General features: G+C 44.8%; 1 protein-coding gene across 2 annotated transcripts in view; it reads left to right on the top strand.

The window, feature by feature from the left end:
* The window catches only part of LOC130362526 (saccharopine dehydrogenase-like oxidoreductase), a 121,523-nt gene that overhangs the window by 39,212 nt on the left and 64,229 nt on the right, over nt 1-18,082 (top strand). The window contains exon 3 of one of the 2 annotated variants that reach the window (XM_056567164.1): nt 16,760-16,835. In XM_056567164.1, coding sequence (XP_056423139.1) covers nt 16,760-16,835 — 76 coding nt within the window. Of the gene's footprint in view, nt 1-16,754; nt 16,836-18,082 lie in introns of both variants that reach the window. The other variant, XM_056567163.1, reaches the window with a different exon arrangement.

Here is an 18,082-nt window from a genome sequence, read left to right as displayed (position 1 = left end):
TTGTGCCTCACTCCTCTTGTCCCTCCTCATACCATTGGTCTTCTCTACCAGTTATTACTAACCCGCATTTCCTCTTCCTTACCCTCATTTTGCTCCGCTTGGGAGACCGAACTCAATAAGCAATTTACCCCAGCACAGTGGAAGAAATGTTTTCTTCTCACACATAAATCTGTCCTTGCTAACAAGGCCCAAGAGACTAATTATAAAATTATATCCCACTGGTACCGCACCCCGGAGATGCTGCACGGTTGGCGGTGTGATAGTGCTTGTGGCACCTTATCCCATATTTGGTGGGGTTGTCCTTCCCTGCGCCCTTTCTGGGAGGCGGTACACAACACTGCCCGTAAGGTCACCGGTGTCTCCATACCGGATTCCCCTGAAGCGTCCTTGTTGTTTATGTTTGATGTCTCCTCTTCTTCTTATAAGAAGTCTCTCTTGTGCTATCTTCTGCAGGCTGCAAAATCAGTCATTCCTCGTAAATGGCGATCGACTGACGCTCCCACAATAGGTGAATGGATGGGGGAAATTAATCATCTACAACGTATGGAGGAATTGATAGCTTTGTCCCCTGCAGAGGGTGAATGCTATAACAAGACCTGGTTTGACTGGCTGTCATTCCAAACTGCTCCAGAATACTGCACTGTCCTGGCCTCTGGGAACCCCGTGGCATCCTAACTGTTCTCCCCCCTTTCTCCCTGTTGGGTCTTTGCCCTCTGTTGTCTAGTGTTGTGGTTTCTAATACTCCCCCTGTCATCTGCCTACTTTCCCTTTCTTAGGTTCTTTCTTTTCTTACCGCTCTTTTGTTGTGCTAGGTAGTGGTTGAGTCCACTCTTTCACTTCTCTGTCTTCTCTAATGACCGGTGCTTACTCCTCTGTCATTTTTACAGTATTGACACGTGTTGATAGCACCTATATCCTACTTCATGTGATACTATATTCGGCTTACTGTTCCTAAAGGCCGACCTGGCGATTATGGTTTTGTTATCATTACTTGAATTGAGATGTCGCTCTCTTTGCTATATTTGATTCTTTTTGTTGTTGTTTATTTCTCTACTCAAAACAATAAAACTTTAAATTGGAAAAAAAAAAAAATTAAAATCACCCCCCTTTTCCCATTTTTTAAAATGAAATAATGAAATAATCATATGTGGTACCACTGCGTGTGTAAACGTTCGAACAAATAAAATATAAGGTTAGCTAAACAGCACGGTCGATGGCATACACGTAAAAAAATACCAAATCATGCAGAGGATGAGGTTTCATGGTCCCTTCCTACGCTATCTACAGGCCCTATATGCCTCCTTGGTAGCTAAAGTCCACACCCCAGGTTTTATTTCATCTGCATTTTTTCCTCAAAATGGGACGTTGCTCTACTTAGCTATTGAACTCCTGTAGCGCTTGCTATTTTTGGCACCTGATATCCAGGGGCGGATCCAGAGTCGAGTCTCGGGAGGGGCACTATTAGAGTATTTTGTGTTGGCGGACAGAAAACAAGGTGTTGCTTACGGAACTTACAATATTATTAAATGTATCATACAGTCCTAACCTTGTTTAAGACTCTTAGGCCATGCTCACATGTCAGAATAATAATCAAATATACCTATTGCCACAGAATGGGAAAGTGCTAAAGAAGTTTTTACCATTTAAAACTACAGCTCCCAGTATGACCTAAGTAGTGGTAAGGGGATGCTGGGAGTTGTTGTTTCACTCATCATTACTGCAGAACTTCTTCAGTGACTCCAGCTCTGATGGGACACACACAGGAGGATACAGAATGATATCAGTGACTACAGGTGACGTCTTCTCTATAGTCTTCCCTTATCTAATTCAGATGTACATACCATCGGGACTTGTTCCAGCTAAATGTTCTCTCTGCAGAACTTGATGCCCAGACGTCTCCTCACTATGTCAGCGGATTCTGATCCTCTATATGAAAACAATAATTATTATAATACTGCCAGACACTGTATTCTTTGAATATAATACTGGCACATACCTTCTGAATATAATTCTGACACACTGTACCCCCTGAATAAACAACACACTGTACCCTCTGAATATAATACTACCACACACTGCACCATCTAAATATAATACTACCACACACTGTGCCCTCTGAATATAACACTACCACACACTGTGCCCTCTGAATATAATACTACCACACTGTGCCTTCTAAATTTAATACTACCAAACACTGCACTCTCTGAATATAATACTACCACACACTGCACTCTCTGAATATAATACTACCACACACTGCACTCTCTGAATATAATACTACCACAAACTGTACCCTCTGTATATAATACTACCACACACTGCACTCTCTGAATATAATACTACCACACACTGCACTCTCTGAATATAATACTACCACAAACTGTACCCTCTGTATATAATACTACCACACACTGCACTCTCTGAATATAATACTACCACACACTGTACCCTCTGTATATTATACTACCACACACTGCACTCTCTGAATATAATACTACCACACACTGCACTCTCTGAATATAATACTACCACACACTGCACTCTCTGAATATAATACTACCACACACTGTACCCTCTGTATATAATACTACCACACACTGCACTCTCTAAATATAATACTACCACACACTGTACCCTCTGTATATAATACTACCACACACTGAACTCTCTGAATATAATACTACCACACACTGTACCCTCTAAATTTAATACTACCACACACTGCACTCTCTGAATATAACTTGCTGTGCAGTGCACCCTCTGAATAAAATACCCAAATGTATTGTGGCCCATAAAAAAACGTACCACCCCAGAAATTCCTCATAATCTACAATATACTTCTGAAATGCAGAACACTCTGTGCCTTCACATAGTAATGATGCCCCATCTTGTGCCCCTACATATAATAATTATGACCCGTCCTGTTCCCCCCACATAATAATGCCCTGTGCCCCTAACATATATTGCCCCCTGTGCTGTGCCCTTCACATATAATTCCCCGTTCTTTTCCCCTCACATATAATGCCCCCATCATGCGTCCCTCACATATAATGCCCCCTGTGCTGTGCCCCTCACATATAATGCCCCCTGTGCTGTGCCCCTCACATATAATGCCCCCTGTGCTGTGCCCCTCACATATAATGCCCCCTGTGCTGTGCCCCTCACATATAATGTCCCCCGTGCTGTGCCCCTCACATATAATGCTCCTGTCATATGCCCCACACATATAATGCCCCCTGTGCTGTGCCCTTCACATATAATGCACCCGGTTTTTTGCCCCTCACATATAATGCCCCCATCATGCGCCCCTCACATATAATGCCCCGTGCTGTGCCCTTCACATATAATGCCCCCGTTCTTTGCCCCTCACATATAATGCCCCCATCATGCGCCCCTCACATATAATGCCCCCTGTCCTGTCCAGTCAGGGGGCATTATATGTGAGGGGCACAGCACAGGGGGCATTATATGTTTGGGGCACATGACAGGAGCATTATATGTGAGGGGCACAGGACAGGGGGCATTATATGTGAGGGGCGCATGATGGCGCATTATATATGAGGGGCACAGGATGGGGGCATTATATATGAGGGGCGCATGATGGGGGCATTATTTGTGAGGGGCACAGCACAGGGGGCATTATATGTGATGGGCACAGCACAGGGGGCATTATATGTGATGGGCACAGAACAAGGGGCATTATATGTGTGGGGCACAGCACGGGCATTATATGTGAGGGGAACAGCACAGGGGACATTATGTGTGGGGCACAGCACAGGGGGCATTATATGTGTCGGGCACAGCACAGGGGGCATTATATGTGTGGGGCACAGCACAGGGGGAATTATGTTTGGGGCACAGCACAGGGGGCATTATATCATATAATGCCCCCTGTGCTGTGCCCCACACATATAATACCCCCTGTGCTGTTCCCCACACATATAATACCCCCTGTGCTGTGCCCCCCACACATATAATTTATATGTGTGGGCACAGCACAGGGGGCATTATATGTGTGGGGCACAGCAAAGGGGGCATTATATGTGAGGGGCACAGAACAAGGGGCATTATATGTGTGGGGCACAGCACGGGCATTATATGTGAGGGGAACAGCACAGGGGACATTATGTGTGGGGCACAGCACAGGGGGCATTATATGTGTCGGGCACAGCACAGGGGGCATTATATGTGTCGGGCACAGCACAGGGGGCATTATATGTGTCGGGCACAGCACAGGGGGCATTATATGTGTGGGGCACAGCACAGAGGGCATTATATGTGATGGGCACAGAACAAGGGGCATTATATGTGTGGGGCACAGCACGGGCATTATATGTGAGGGGAACAGCAAAGGGGACATTATGTGTGGGGCACAGCACAGGGGGCATTATATGTGTCGGGCACAGCACAGGGGGCATTATATGTGTGGGGCACAGCACAGGGGGAATTATGTTTGGGGCACAGCACAGGGGGCATTATATCATATAATGCCCCCTGTGCTGTGCCCAACACATATAATACCCCCTGTGCTGTTCCCCACACATATAATACCCCCTGTGCTGTGCCCCCCACACATATAATTTATATGTGTGGGCACAGCACAGAGGGCATTATATGTGAGGGGCACAGCACAGGCATTATATGTGAGGGGAACAGCACAGGGGACATTATGTGTGGGGCACAGCACAGGGGCATTATATGTGTGGGGCACAGCACAGGGGGCATTATATGTGTGGGGCACAGCACAGGGGGCATTATATGTGAGGGGCACAGCACAGGGGGCCCCCCTGTCATGTGCTCCTCACCTATAGTGCTCCCAGTGCTTTGCCCTGCAGCCCCTCACATTAAAAATTCCCTTCTCTCTCTCTCTCCACCCCCCCCCCCTTGTACAATATAGTGCCCTTAACAGTGGCACATATTCTATCCCCGAAATCCCCTGGGCCCTGAGAATACTCTTAGTACTTACAGTATGCAGGCCGCGGGGATGGGATTTCCGAGCGCCGGCGCGATGATGTGACGTCATTGCGCCGGCCTGCAATGGATCGCGTCCCCGCAGCTCACACGCTGTGTACTCACAGCGTGTGACTGCCAAGGTTAGTGAATGGTGGAGCGGGAGCTTACAGCTTCGGCTCCACCATTCTAGGGGGCGGGGGGCAGCAATCTTGGGGGGGGCAATTGCCCCGTTGCCCCCCCCCCCCTGGATCCGCCACTGCTGATATCGAGGTGCCAAAGGTGCCTTGGTTAAACACACTGTTTTTGCAGACGATCTCCTAAATTTTTTGGCTAACCCGAGGAGTGATCTGGAAAATGTTTTTTTCCTTTCTAGCGAATTTTGGTTGGAATCTGGATTTAAAGTTATCATTAAGAGTTTTCTTCTGGACCTCTCCCCTCCCACGGGGGCCCTTACCCTTGATATCCTTACTGTACCCTTACAGCTTTCTAGGACGTCATTGAAATATTTGGAAATTTGGGTGGGGTGTGTGTCGTCCTCTTTATATTCCCTCAATTGTCCTCCCTTGTTACATAAAATAATAGCAGAACTAACGAGATGGAAATCTCTCCCCTTTAGTTTTTCTAAATTACTATATCCCAAACGATCCCAGTCTTGCTCAAACACAGTGATATTGCCTTACTTACTATAGTGTTCACAAAGTTTATCTGGGCTGACAGACGACCCCACATAGCCATTGAAGAAATTGATGTTGTCCAAGGAGAAAGGATGGATAGGGTTTCCCAACATTAGGCATTCTAACCTGGCATGTCTTTACAGGCATAGTATAGATTGGTTGCGGCGCTCCAATGATTACTCCAACTGGGTTATAGAAGCAGGGATGGTCCATTCATGGTCCCTAACCGCCCTGTTACACACCAAGTATGGTGCAATTCCGCACCACATACGCAATAGTCTCTCGATCAGAGACACAGTAGCTGCTTGGAAGACATGTCAGGCCGCAATCCAATTACCATTTACTCTTGGCAAACATATGCCTCTATTGTCCCACACAGAATTCAGTCAGGGTAGGGAGAATAGATTTTATCAAGTCTGGAGGGAAGTGGGCAATTTAACGGTGCAGAACCTTCTTCACCCGTCGGAACCACGTTACTTTACTTTTCTGGAGCTATGTGCAAAGTATGGCTTGGGGAAAGGTCACTTTTTGCAGTATACCCAAGTAATGGCCTTTTTGAGGCCTAGACTGTCTGACCTTTCTAAGGAACATAGGCCCACTTATTTTGACCCCCTTCGTTACTACTTTTACATCATATCATATAACATAACGAAAATTTGCTGGTTCCTTATATAGATACTGGGACTCTTTAGCTCTACCTATACTCATGGCCGTAATTGTTGGCACCCCTGAAAGTTTTCTAGAAAATGAAGTATTTATCACAGAAAAGGATTGCAGTAACACATATTTTGCTATACATGTTTATTCCCTTTGTGTGTATTAGAACTAAACCAAAAAAGGAGGGAAAAAAAGCTAATTGGACATAACGTCACACCAAATTCCAAAAACGGGCTGGACAAAATGATTGGCACCCTTAACTTAATATTTGGTTGCACACCCTTTTGAAAAAATAACTGAAATCAGTCGCTTCCTATAATCATCAATAAGTTTCTTACACCTCTCAGCCGGAATGTTGGAACACTCTTCTTTTGCAAACTGCTCCATGTCTCTCTTACTGGAAGGGCACCTTTTCCTAACAGCAATTTTAAGATCTCTCCACAGATCTTCAATGGTATTTAGATCTAGATTCATTGCTGGCCACTTCAGAATTCCCCAGCGCTTTGTTGCCATCCATTTCCATGTATGTTTGGGGTCATTGTCCTTCTGAAAGACCCAAGATCTCGGACGCAAACCTAACTTTCTGACACTTGGCTGTACAGTGTGACCCAAAATCCGTTGGTAATCCTCAGATTTCATGATGCCTTGCACACATTCAAGGCACCCAGTGCCAGAGGCAGCAAAACAACCACAAAACATCATTGAACCTCCACAATATTTCACTGTAGGTACTGTGTTCTTTTCTTTGTAGGCTAGGGCTGGGCGGTATGACCAAATCTGCGTATCACAGTATTTTTTTAACTTTCGGCGGTTCCACGGTATATAACGGTATTTCCTCCCCCCTCCCCCCCAAATTATCAGCCCAGCGCTGCGCTATTCTGCCCCCCCAACAAAAATTATCAGCCCAGTGATGCCCCCATAGGGGTAAATACTCACATGTCACCTGCTGCCCTCCTCGTGCTGTTTGTTGCCGCCGCCGGCGCAGACACAAGGTAAACAAAATAGACTCACGCATGTTCCGACGTCTGCCGTACGCTAGGGACGGGAACGTCGGAAGCTCTTGGCGGCTTCTTACATGACAGTGGGCTCAGCCTATCAGTGGCCGAGGCGGAACATCGCTGCGGCCGGTGATAGGCTGACGGCTGTCCGACGTTCCATTCACTAGGAAGCAGGTGAGGCCGGTACCGGACCAACGGGAGGTGAGTTAAAGTTTATTTTGTTTATTTTTTGCAACCCGGGCATAGGGATACCACACAATATAGAGCAGTGGTCTTTAACCTGCGGACCTCCAGATGTTGCAAAACTACTACTCCCAGCATGCCAACGGCTGTCTGGGCATGCTGAGAGTTGTAGTTTTGCAACATCTGGAGGTCAAAAGAAAATAATATAAGATAAGTCAGGTATCTAAAACCCAGATATGCGGTGCTCCCAGTCTATATCAATATGGCAAATGATGGGGAGTGACATAAAACATAACTTTTACTAGTTAATCAATAAAAAACATATTATTAAGTGAGTGAATACATGGACAATTGGTCGGCCCTCCAAAAAAACGCAATAAATGGACTCCTGTTAAAGTCAATAAATATACCATTGCAATATCTAAATGCTAGCGTATATAGTCACTATCTCAGTCTGCACGTCTCCAAAATGTAGCCCGACGCGTTTCTGACAACAGTCAAATGTCTTCCTCAGGGGCATAAGAGGAGACAGTGACTCAACAGAAATGGTTTAGCATATAGAGATCAATAATCAGTTATTAAAGCAAAAAGAAATCAAAATAATGTCCCAATCGCTGATACGGTAGCGACTTGGGTTGTGCCTGGCATAAGTAAATACAGTACACAATAAAACAGTGAGTAGGGAAGGCCTCATATGGTCCAGTCTGAAGACCTGTTTTAGTTGATGAGTCCACGCTCGTCTCCTGCGCAAACCCGCTGTGGCGGGGAGCCGTGCAGTTGTGCCCAATGGGAGTAATGCACCATATGGCTTTACTTTTTTTGAGAATTGACCTAACTGTGGAGATCGGGGTACTGACCTGCTACATGGGTTTCTCCCATGCCCTCTCTCCGAAGTATTTTGGAGGGATCTTTTTGATTGGGCATACTAAAGAAAAGTCAACTAAATCTTTTTTGAAGAGGTGGAAGACATTCATGGTATCTTTCCTATCTCACGCAGGAATTGGGCAGGTAATAGCGTCTTTTAAAGACACATCTTGGTATCTTAGAATGGGGTTGGTAGGATCATTGGTATCTTAGAGATTGGAGTTCCTGGTTGTTTTGGGGAGACCGAAGGCAAACATTTTTGTCTATTACTTTGATTTTACATGCCTCTGTCAGGAAGGTGTCGAATTACTTATGGTGTTTTTACGCCGGGTTTAGCTCAGGGGTCTCAAACTCAAATTATCCGGGGGGACACTGGAGGTAGCAGCTGGGTTAGGCTGGGCCACATGCGCCCCTTACATTTAATGCCTACATCATGCGCCCCTCATCATCCACCAGCAACACCCCCCACCAGCAGTACCCCCATCATCCACCAGCAATCCCCCCCCACCCATTCCCCCTATCCCTTATGTGGTAATAGCATGAGCTGACGTATGATGGGGGTGCTACTTCTGGGGGTTCCCCACATTAGGTAGGCTGGGGGTTCCCCACATTAGGTAGGCTTGGGGTTCCCCACATTAGGTAGGCAGCAGGTTGCCCACATTAGGTAGGCTGGGGGTTGCCCACATTAGGTAGGCTGGGGGTTCTCCACATTAGGTATATAACCTACTAAAAATCTGTACCCAATAATAATTTATAAATAGTGTAACTGCACAAGTGTAGCAAAAAACATAATCTTTATTATACAATTTAATTCATATAGACAACAAGAAAACCCCCCCCATAAAAAACACATATCACTCATGATGATTAAAACTAGACAGTGGGGAAACACTGATATATACCGTATTTATCGGGGTATACCACGCACCGGCCTATAACACGCACCCTCATTTTACCAAGGATATTTGGGTAAAAAAAGTTTTTTACCCAAATATCCATGGTAAAATGAGGGTGCGTGTGTGCGCGTGTATACCCCGATAAACCCCCAGGAAAGGCAGGGGGAAAGAGGCCGTCGCTGCCCGCTTCTCTCCCCCTGCCTTTCCTGGGGTCTAGAGCCCTGCTGCCGGCCCTTCTCACCCCCTGGCTATCGGCGCCGCTGCCCGTTCTGTCCCCCTGACTATCGGTACCGGCGCCGATAGCCAGGGGGAGAGAAGCGGCGCCGACAGCCAGGGGAAGAGAAAGGGCAGCGGCACCCATTGCCGGCGCCGCTGCCCCGTTGCCTCACCCCATCCCCGGTGGCATAATTACCTGGGTCGGGTCCGCGCTGCTGCAGGCCTCTGGCACACGTCCCCTGCGTCGTTGCTATGCACGGCGCAGCGCCGTGGATGGGGGGAGGCAACGGGGATGGGGGGAGGCAACGGGGCAGTGGCGCCGGCAATGGGTGCCGCTACCCTTTCTCTCCCCCTGGCTGTCGGCGCCGCTTCTCTCCCCCTGGCTATCGGCACCGGCAATGGGGCGCCGGTACCGATAGTCAAGGGGACAGAACGGGCAGCGGCGCCGATAGCCAGGGGGAGAGAAGGGCCGGCAGCAGCGCTCTAGACCCCAGGAAAGGCAGGGGTAGAGAAGCGGGCAGCGACGGCCTCTCTCCCCCTGCCTTTCCTGGGGGTGTATCGGTGTATAACACGCACATAGACTTTAGGCTAAAAATTTTAGCCTAAAAAGTGCGTGTTATACGCCGATAAATACGGTATATTATAATGTAAACATTTGCAGCAGCTGGTCAGGATAAGTGCCCGAAGGTAAATAAATAAAACACCTGTAATTCATGTAAACAATTAATCAATATAAATACAGAAGGTGCATAGTAGTATCTCGCCGCATGCAGAAAATGTCCACATTATAAAAATATATCATTAATTAAGCCGCACGGTGAATGGCGTACATGCAAAAAAAATTCCAAAGTCCAAAATAGTGTATTTTTAGTCACTTTTTATATAATGAAAAAATGAATAAAAAGCGATCAAAAAGTCCAATTAATAAAGAAATGGTACCGGTGAAAAATCGCAGCGCAAACAATGAGCCCTCATACCGCCCCATACGCGCAAAAATAAAAAAGTTATAGGGGTCATAAGATGACTATTTTAACCTCTTCAGGACATAGGGCGTATGGATACGCCCTGTATCCCGAGTCCTTAAGGACCGAGGGCGTATCCATACGCCCGTGGGAATTCCGGCCCCCACCGCTAGCCGGTTGGGGACCGGAGCCGGATGCCTGCTGAAATCGTTCAGCAGGCATCCCGGCATATCGCCCAGGGGGGTCATTATGCCCCCCCATGTCGGCGATCGCCGCAGATCGCTGGACAATTCAGTCCAGCGATCTGCGGCGATTCCGGGTCAATCGAGTCTCCAGTGACCCGATGACCCGGAATTACTGGCTGTTCGGGGCCGTCTCTGACGGCCCCGAACAGCCAGAGCCTGCAGGGGTGAGGTGGCACTGGTGCCACCTCACGATCGCCCTGATTCGTCGGACGGATTACCGGCCGACCAATCAGGGCGCCTGCTGCGGGTGTCACTCCCGCACCCGCTCTGCCCCTCTTCTGGAGGACGTGAGCGGGTGCGGGACGTGCACCCCGGGTGCTGGGGACCCCGATCCCCGGCGTTAATGTTGGGATCGGGGCCCCAGGAGCAGCGGTGGCGGCGGGACTGACCTGCAGCGTCTGGATCGTTGGAGGTGAGTGACAGCCTCCTGCTGTTGCTTAGCAACAGCTCCCAGCATGCAAAAAGGGCATGCTGGGAGCTGTAGTTATGCAACAGCAGGAGGCAGACCACCACAACTCCCAGCATTCCCTTATGGGCATGCTGGGACTTATGGTTTTGCAACAGCTGGAGGCACATTTTTTCTATGGAAAAGTGTACCTTCAGCTGTTGTATAACTACAACTCCCAGCTTGCACAAACAGCTAAAGTGCATGCTGGGAGTTGTAGTGGTGCATCTGCTGGTTGCATAACTACAACTCCCAGCATGCCCGTTGGCTGTCGGTGACTGCTGAGAGTTGTAGTTTTGCAACAGCTGAAGGCACACTGGTTGTGAAACTCAGAGTTTTTTTTTTTTACCTAACTCAGTGTTTCACGACCGGTGTGCCTCCAGCTGTTGCAAACTACAACTCTCAGCAGTCACCGTACACCATGCACCGTACATGCTGGGAGTTGTAGTTTTGCAACAGCTGGAGGCACACTGGTTGTGAAACACTGAGTTAGGTCACAAACTCAGTGATACATAACCAGTGTGCCTACAGTTGTTGCAAAACTGCAACTCTCAGCAGTCACCGACAGCCAACGGGCATGCTGGGAGTTGTAGTTATGCAACAGCTGGATGTTCCCCCCCCCAATGTGAACGTACAGGGTACACTCACATGGGCGGAGGATTACAGTAAGTATCTGGCTGCAAATTTGAGCTGCCGCAAACTTTCTGCTGCAGCTCTAATTGCCAGCGAGAAACTACTGTGAACCCCCGCCCGTGCGACTGTACCCTAAAAACACTACACTACCACAAAAAATAAAATAAAAAGTAAAAAACACTACATATACACATACCCCTATACAGCCCCCCTCCCCTCCCCAATAAAAATGAAAAACGTCTGGTACGCCACTGTTTCCAGAACGGACCCTCCAGCTGTTGCAAAACAACTCCCAGTATTGTCGGACAGCCGTTGACTGTCCAGGCATGCTGGGAGTTTTGCAACAGCTGGAGGCACCCTGTTTGGGAATCACTGGCGTAGAATACCCCTATGTCCACCCCTATGCAAGTCCCTAATTTAGGCCTCAAATGCGCATGGCGCTCTCACTTTGGAGCCCTGTCGTATTTCAAGGCAACAGTTTAGGGTCACATATGGGGTATCGCCGTACTCGGGAGAAATTGTGTTACAAATTTTGGGGGGTATTTTCTGCTTTTGCCCTTTTTAAAAATGTAAAATTTTGGGGAAAACAAGCATTTTAGGTAAAAAAAAAAATTTTTTTTTTACATATGCAAAAGTCGTGAAACACCTGTGGGGTATAAAGGTTCACTTAACCCCTTGTTACGTTCCCCGAGGGGTCTAGTTTCCAAAATGGTATGCCATGTGTTTTTTTTTTTTTTGCTGTCCTGGCACCATAGGGGCTTCCTAAATGCGGCATGCCCCCAGAGCAAAATTTGCTTTCAAAAAGCCAAATGTGACTCCTTCTCTTCTGAGACCTGTAGTGCGCCAGCAGAGCACTTTTCACCTCCATATGGGGTGTTTTCTGAATCGGGAGAAATTGGGCTTCAAATTTTTAGGGGTATTTTCTGCTATTACCCTTTTTAAAAATAAAAAAATTTTGGGAAAACAAGCATTTTAGGTAAAATTTTTTATTTTTTTTTACATTTGCAAAAGTCGTGAAACACCTGTGGGGTATTAAGGTTCACTTTATCCCATGTTACATTCCCCGAGGGGTCTAGTTTCCAAAATGGTATGCCATGTGGTTTTTTTTTTGCTGTTCTGGCACCATAAGGGCTTCCTAAAGGTAACATGCCCCCCAAAAACCATTTCAGAAAAACGTACTCTCCAAAATCCCCTTGTCGCTCCTTCCCTTCTGGGCCCTCTACTGCGCCCGCCGAACACTTTACATAGACATATGAGGTATGTGCTTATTCGAGAGAAATTGGGCTACAAACACAACTAAAAATTTTGTCCTTTTACCCCTTGTAAAAATTCAAAAATTGGGTCTACAAGAACATGTAAGTGTAAAAAATGAAGATTGTGAATTTTCTCCTTCACTTTGCTGCTATTCGTGTGAAACACCTAAAGGGTTAAAACGCTGACTGAATGTCATTTTGAATACTTTGGAGGGTGTAGTTTTTATAATGGGGTCATTTATGGGGTATTTCTAATATGAAGACCCTTCAAATCCATTTCAAACCTGAACTGGTCCCTGAAAAATACTGAGTTTGAAAATTTTGTGAAAAATCGGAAAATTGCTACTGACCGTTGAAGCCCTCTGGTGTCTTCCAAAAGTAAAAACTCATCAATTTTATGATGCAAACATAAAGTAGACATATTGTATATGTGAACCAAAAATGTATTCCTAATATCCATTTTCCTTACAAGCAGAGAGCTTCAAAGTTAGAAAATGCAAACTTTTCAAATTTTTCATCAAATTTACGGATTTTTCACCAAGAAAGGATGCAAGTATCGACAAAAATTTACCACTATGTTAAAGTAGAATATGTCACGAAAAAACAATCTCGGAATCAGAATGATAACTAAAAGCATTCCAGAGTTATTAATGTTTAAAGTGACAGTGGTCAGATGTGCAAAAAACGCTCCGGTCCTTAAGGCCAAAATGGGCTCCGTCCTGAAGGGGTTAAACATATAAATTTTCCTGCATGTAATTATGATTTTTTTCCAGAAGTACCACAAAATCAAACCTATATAAGTAGGGTATCATTTTAATCGTATGGACCTACAGAATAAAGAGAATGTGTAATTTTTACCGAAAAATTTACTGCGTAGAAATGGAAGCACCCAAATGTTACAACATTTTGTTTTTCTTCAATTTTGTCGCACAATGATTTTTTTTTCGTTTCGTTGTAGATTTTTGGGTAAAAGTGACTGATGTCATTACAAAGTAGAATTGGTGGCACAAAAAATAAGCTATCATATGGATTTTTAGGTTCAAAATTATGATTTTTTTTTTTAAAAGGTAAGGAGGAAAAAATGAAAGTGCAAAAATGGAAAAACCCTTGGTCCTTAAGGGGTTAACTTTCTGGCACCAGTTGATTTATAAAAAAAATTAAAATAAATGTTTCCACCGGAGTACACCTTTTAACCCCTTAAGGATTTTATTTTTAGGTTTTCGTTTTTTCCTCCTCGTCTTCAAAAAATCATAACTATTTTATATTTTCATCCACAGACTAGTATGAGGGCTTGTTTTCTGCGTGACCAGTTGTCCGTTGTAATGCCATCACTCACTTTACCATAAAAATGTATGGCGCAACCAAAAAAATACTATTTTGTGTGGGGAAATTAAAAAGAAACATTTTGGAAGGTTTCGTTTTCACGCCGCACAATTTACAGTAAAAATGACATGTGTCCTTTATTCTTTGGGTCAATACAATTAAAATGATACCCATGATAATATACTTTTCTATTACTGTTGTGCTTAAAAAAAATCGCAAACTTTTTTAATCATATTAATATGTTTAAAATCCCCCTATTTTGAAGACCTATAACTTTTTCATTTTTCCATATAAGCGGTGGTATGAAGGCTCATTTTTTGCACCGTGATCTGTACTTTTTATTGATACCATATTTGCATATATAAAACTTTTAATACATTTTTTTAATGAAATTTTATGGGAATAAAATGTTATAAAAAAAGCAGCAATTTTGGCCTTTTTTTTCTTTTTACGTTAACGCCATTCACCGTACGGTATCATTAACATTGTATTTTAATAGTTCGGATATTTACGCACGTGGCGATACCAGAAATGTATATAAAAATTTATTTTTTACACTTGGGGGGGGGGGGATAGGGAAAATGGCACAATTTACGTTTTTATTAGGGGTTTTTCATTTTTTTTTTTAACTTTTTTTTTACTTTTATTTTTACACTTTAATAGTCCCCATAGGACTATTTATAGCAATCATTCGATTGCTAATACTGTTCTGTGCTATGCATAGGACATAGCACTGATCAGTATTATCGGTCATCTTATGCTCTGGTCTGCCCAATCTCCAACCAGAGCAGAAGACCCGTGGAAGGCAGCTGAGGCAGGTGAGGGGACCTCAGTCTGCCGTTCTGGATGATCGGATTGCCGCGGCAGCACTGCGGACGATCCGTCATCCATTTTAGTGATCGCAGCTTGCAGATGCCGTGATCTGTATTGATCACGGCATCTGTGGGGTTAATGGCGGACATTCACGCGATCACGGATGTCCGCCATTACTGGCGAGTCCCTGGCTGCTATCAGCAGCTGGGACCTACCGAGCATAACCTGAGCATCGCTCCGATGCTCGTGGTTATGTATAGTAATGTAGGTCCTGGTGCGTTCAGTATCAGCTCGCCAGGATGTAAATTTACGTCCTGCGTCGTTAAGGTCAAAATGGGCTTGGTCCTTAAAGCGTACCCGTCAGATCCAACAAAAAAACAGTACCTAATTCTGACCATGTGCATCTAATTTGTATGTGTCTATCACCTTTATTAATTTTTTTATTACACTTTTAATTTAGCTCACTATTCTGAATTGGAATAGGAAGGGGGTGTGGCCTCACTGTGCAGGTCTCCACCCCCTCCCTCAGTATGCTGTCTGCTCAACTCTCCCCTAGCATTAGCAAAACTACAACTCCCAGCTTGTCCTCACTGACAGTAGCGGGACACAAGCTGACAGTGGGAGGATTTTTCCTCCAGCTGTGAGCCCTGCGCTTACAGCTGTCAATCAAAGAAGTGTGTCCATGACATAGGTGATAACGCATGGACACAGCAGGACTAGTATGTGTCCAAGCAGGCAGGGGGGGGGGGGGGGGCAGTTGTTTGACTGGCTTTTTCAGTATGATATACTGAAAATGTTCTAATGAAAGCAATTGCAAAACCTGTTGGTTTTACATGCTTTACAACATATCAAAAGTTTTTTTATCTGACTGTGCCCATTTAAGGGGTTAATGAATACACAGACAAGCTAAGTAAGAAGTCAATAATGTGCTGATCTGTTTATAAAAATAGCTACCCACCTTTTATCCACAATAAACTTTTTCCGTACATATCAATTAATCAGAAGACACCTACTTGCTTTCACAGTCTTTGGCTATTCTCCCAGTAATTCCTTAGATATGTGTTATCAACTTAGTCATTCCTTTCTCGAAATTCACCTACCGTACTGGTATCAGTTAGAACCAACTCCTTCGTCGTCTTGAATTTAAAGGGGTACTCCGACCCAGAGACATCTTATCCCCTATCCAAAGGTTAGGGGATAAGATGTCTCACCACGGGGGTCCCCCCACAGGGTACCCCCGCAAACTTGTATTTGCCACACACCTGTTTGAGCTGCACGCCGTGGTGCCAGTTCACAAACAGTCGGGTATCAACCAAGGGGCCGGGCATAGACTTGCATAGAGGGGGGGGGATGACGTCACAGGGGGCGGAGTCGTGACATCATGATACTCCAGCCCCGTGGTCGCCACCCGGCTGTTTGTGAGCTGGCACCACGGCGTGCAGCTCAAACAGGTGGGTGGCAAATACAAGATTGCAGGGGTCCCGATCTTATCCCCTATCCTTTGGGGATAAGATGTCTCAGGGCCGGAATACCCTTTTAACTTGATTTTCTAACATATTTTGTACTTCAGATTATTTAACTGTTCAGCTTCCGTATCAAAGGCATCTGTATTCTAAATGTACATTTTGTTTATTAGTACAGGCTTTATGGTGAACCTGTGGTGAAGGCCTGTGTTGAGAATGGAGCACACTTTGTTGATATCAGTGGAGAATCTCAAGTAAGTATTATAGCTTCACACTCTCTCATAATGGTTTATGTGCTCATCACCGTATATGTCTCATTTTTATTTATTTTTTTAATTAGTTTCTGGGTTTTCAAAGTTACTGATACATTAGCCTACACGGTTTGGAGTTGTAATATGTAAAAAAAAGAAGCCATACTCCCCAGAATAATTCCCCTTTATTTCCAGCGTTGCCTTTATTCACTTGGCTGCAAAACTGATGTACCTGTATATCCAAAAGACCACTGAGGTCAGTGATAATCTGCAACAATGATGTGGGTATATGACCACATTATTGCTGTAGTCAAATAAACTAAGCCTTGTAGAAGGGGTGAAACTGAGGTGCTGGAAGTGGTGGAAGATTAAACTGGTATTACTAGGAGTATAGACTAGTGCTTTTGTCTTAAGCCTTTCTTTGTAATATTATAACTTATGTGTTTGACCTGATTTTTTTTCTTATTGTACTTGGAAAACCAAATTTAAGCATAGATCTATTTTGCACTTTATTGACATGTATAATATACTACGTGTCCCATAAAAAAGGTACTTTTAAGGGGTTCCTCGCTCCTTCCTCCAGCTTCCGATTCTTGCACCCTGCGCTGATGAAGTCAAGGAGCATACACCTTGCTTCTTAAAGGGGTACTCCAGTGGAAAACAACTTTTTTTTAAATCATCTGGTACCAGAAATTATACAGATTTGTAAATTACTTTGTTTTAAAAATCTTAATCCTTCCAGTACTTATCAGCTGCTGTATACTTCAGAGAAAGTTGTATTTATTTCTGGAATTCCTTTCAGTCTGACCACAGTGCTCTCTGCTGACACCGCTGTTAATGTCAGGAACTGTCCAGGTCAGGAACAAATCCCCATAGCAAACCTTTCCTGCTCTGGACAGTTCCTGATATGGACAGAGGTGTCAGCAGAGAGCACTGTGGTCAGACTGAAAAAAAAACTCCAGAAAGAAATACAACTTCCTCTGTAGCATACAGCAGCTGATAAGTATTGGAAGAATTAAGATTTTTAAATAGAAGTAATTTACAAATCTGTTTAACTTTCTGGCACCAGTTGATTTAAAAAAATTGTTTTCCACCGGAGTACCCCTTTAAGCTTGTGTAATGAAGGGAGACATACTCTCCCTAGCTTCATCAGTACAATGTGCATTTGCTAGTACCATGGCAATGCAATATGATTTACTCCCCTCAGCTTAATCCCACTCGGTTTTATTAATATAACACTTCTGAATCCA

This window comes from Hyla sarda, chromosome 3 (assembly GCF_029499605.1).
Source record: "Hyla sarda isolate aHylSar1 chromosome 3, aHylSar1.hap1, whole genome shotgun sequence".
NCBI lineage: Eukaryota > Metazoa > Chordata > Amphibia > Anura > Hylidae > Hyla > Hyla sarda.
The sequence above is the reverse complement of the archived record's forward strand: the minus strand, read 5'-3'. Positions and strand labels throughout refer to the sequence as shown.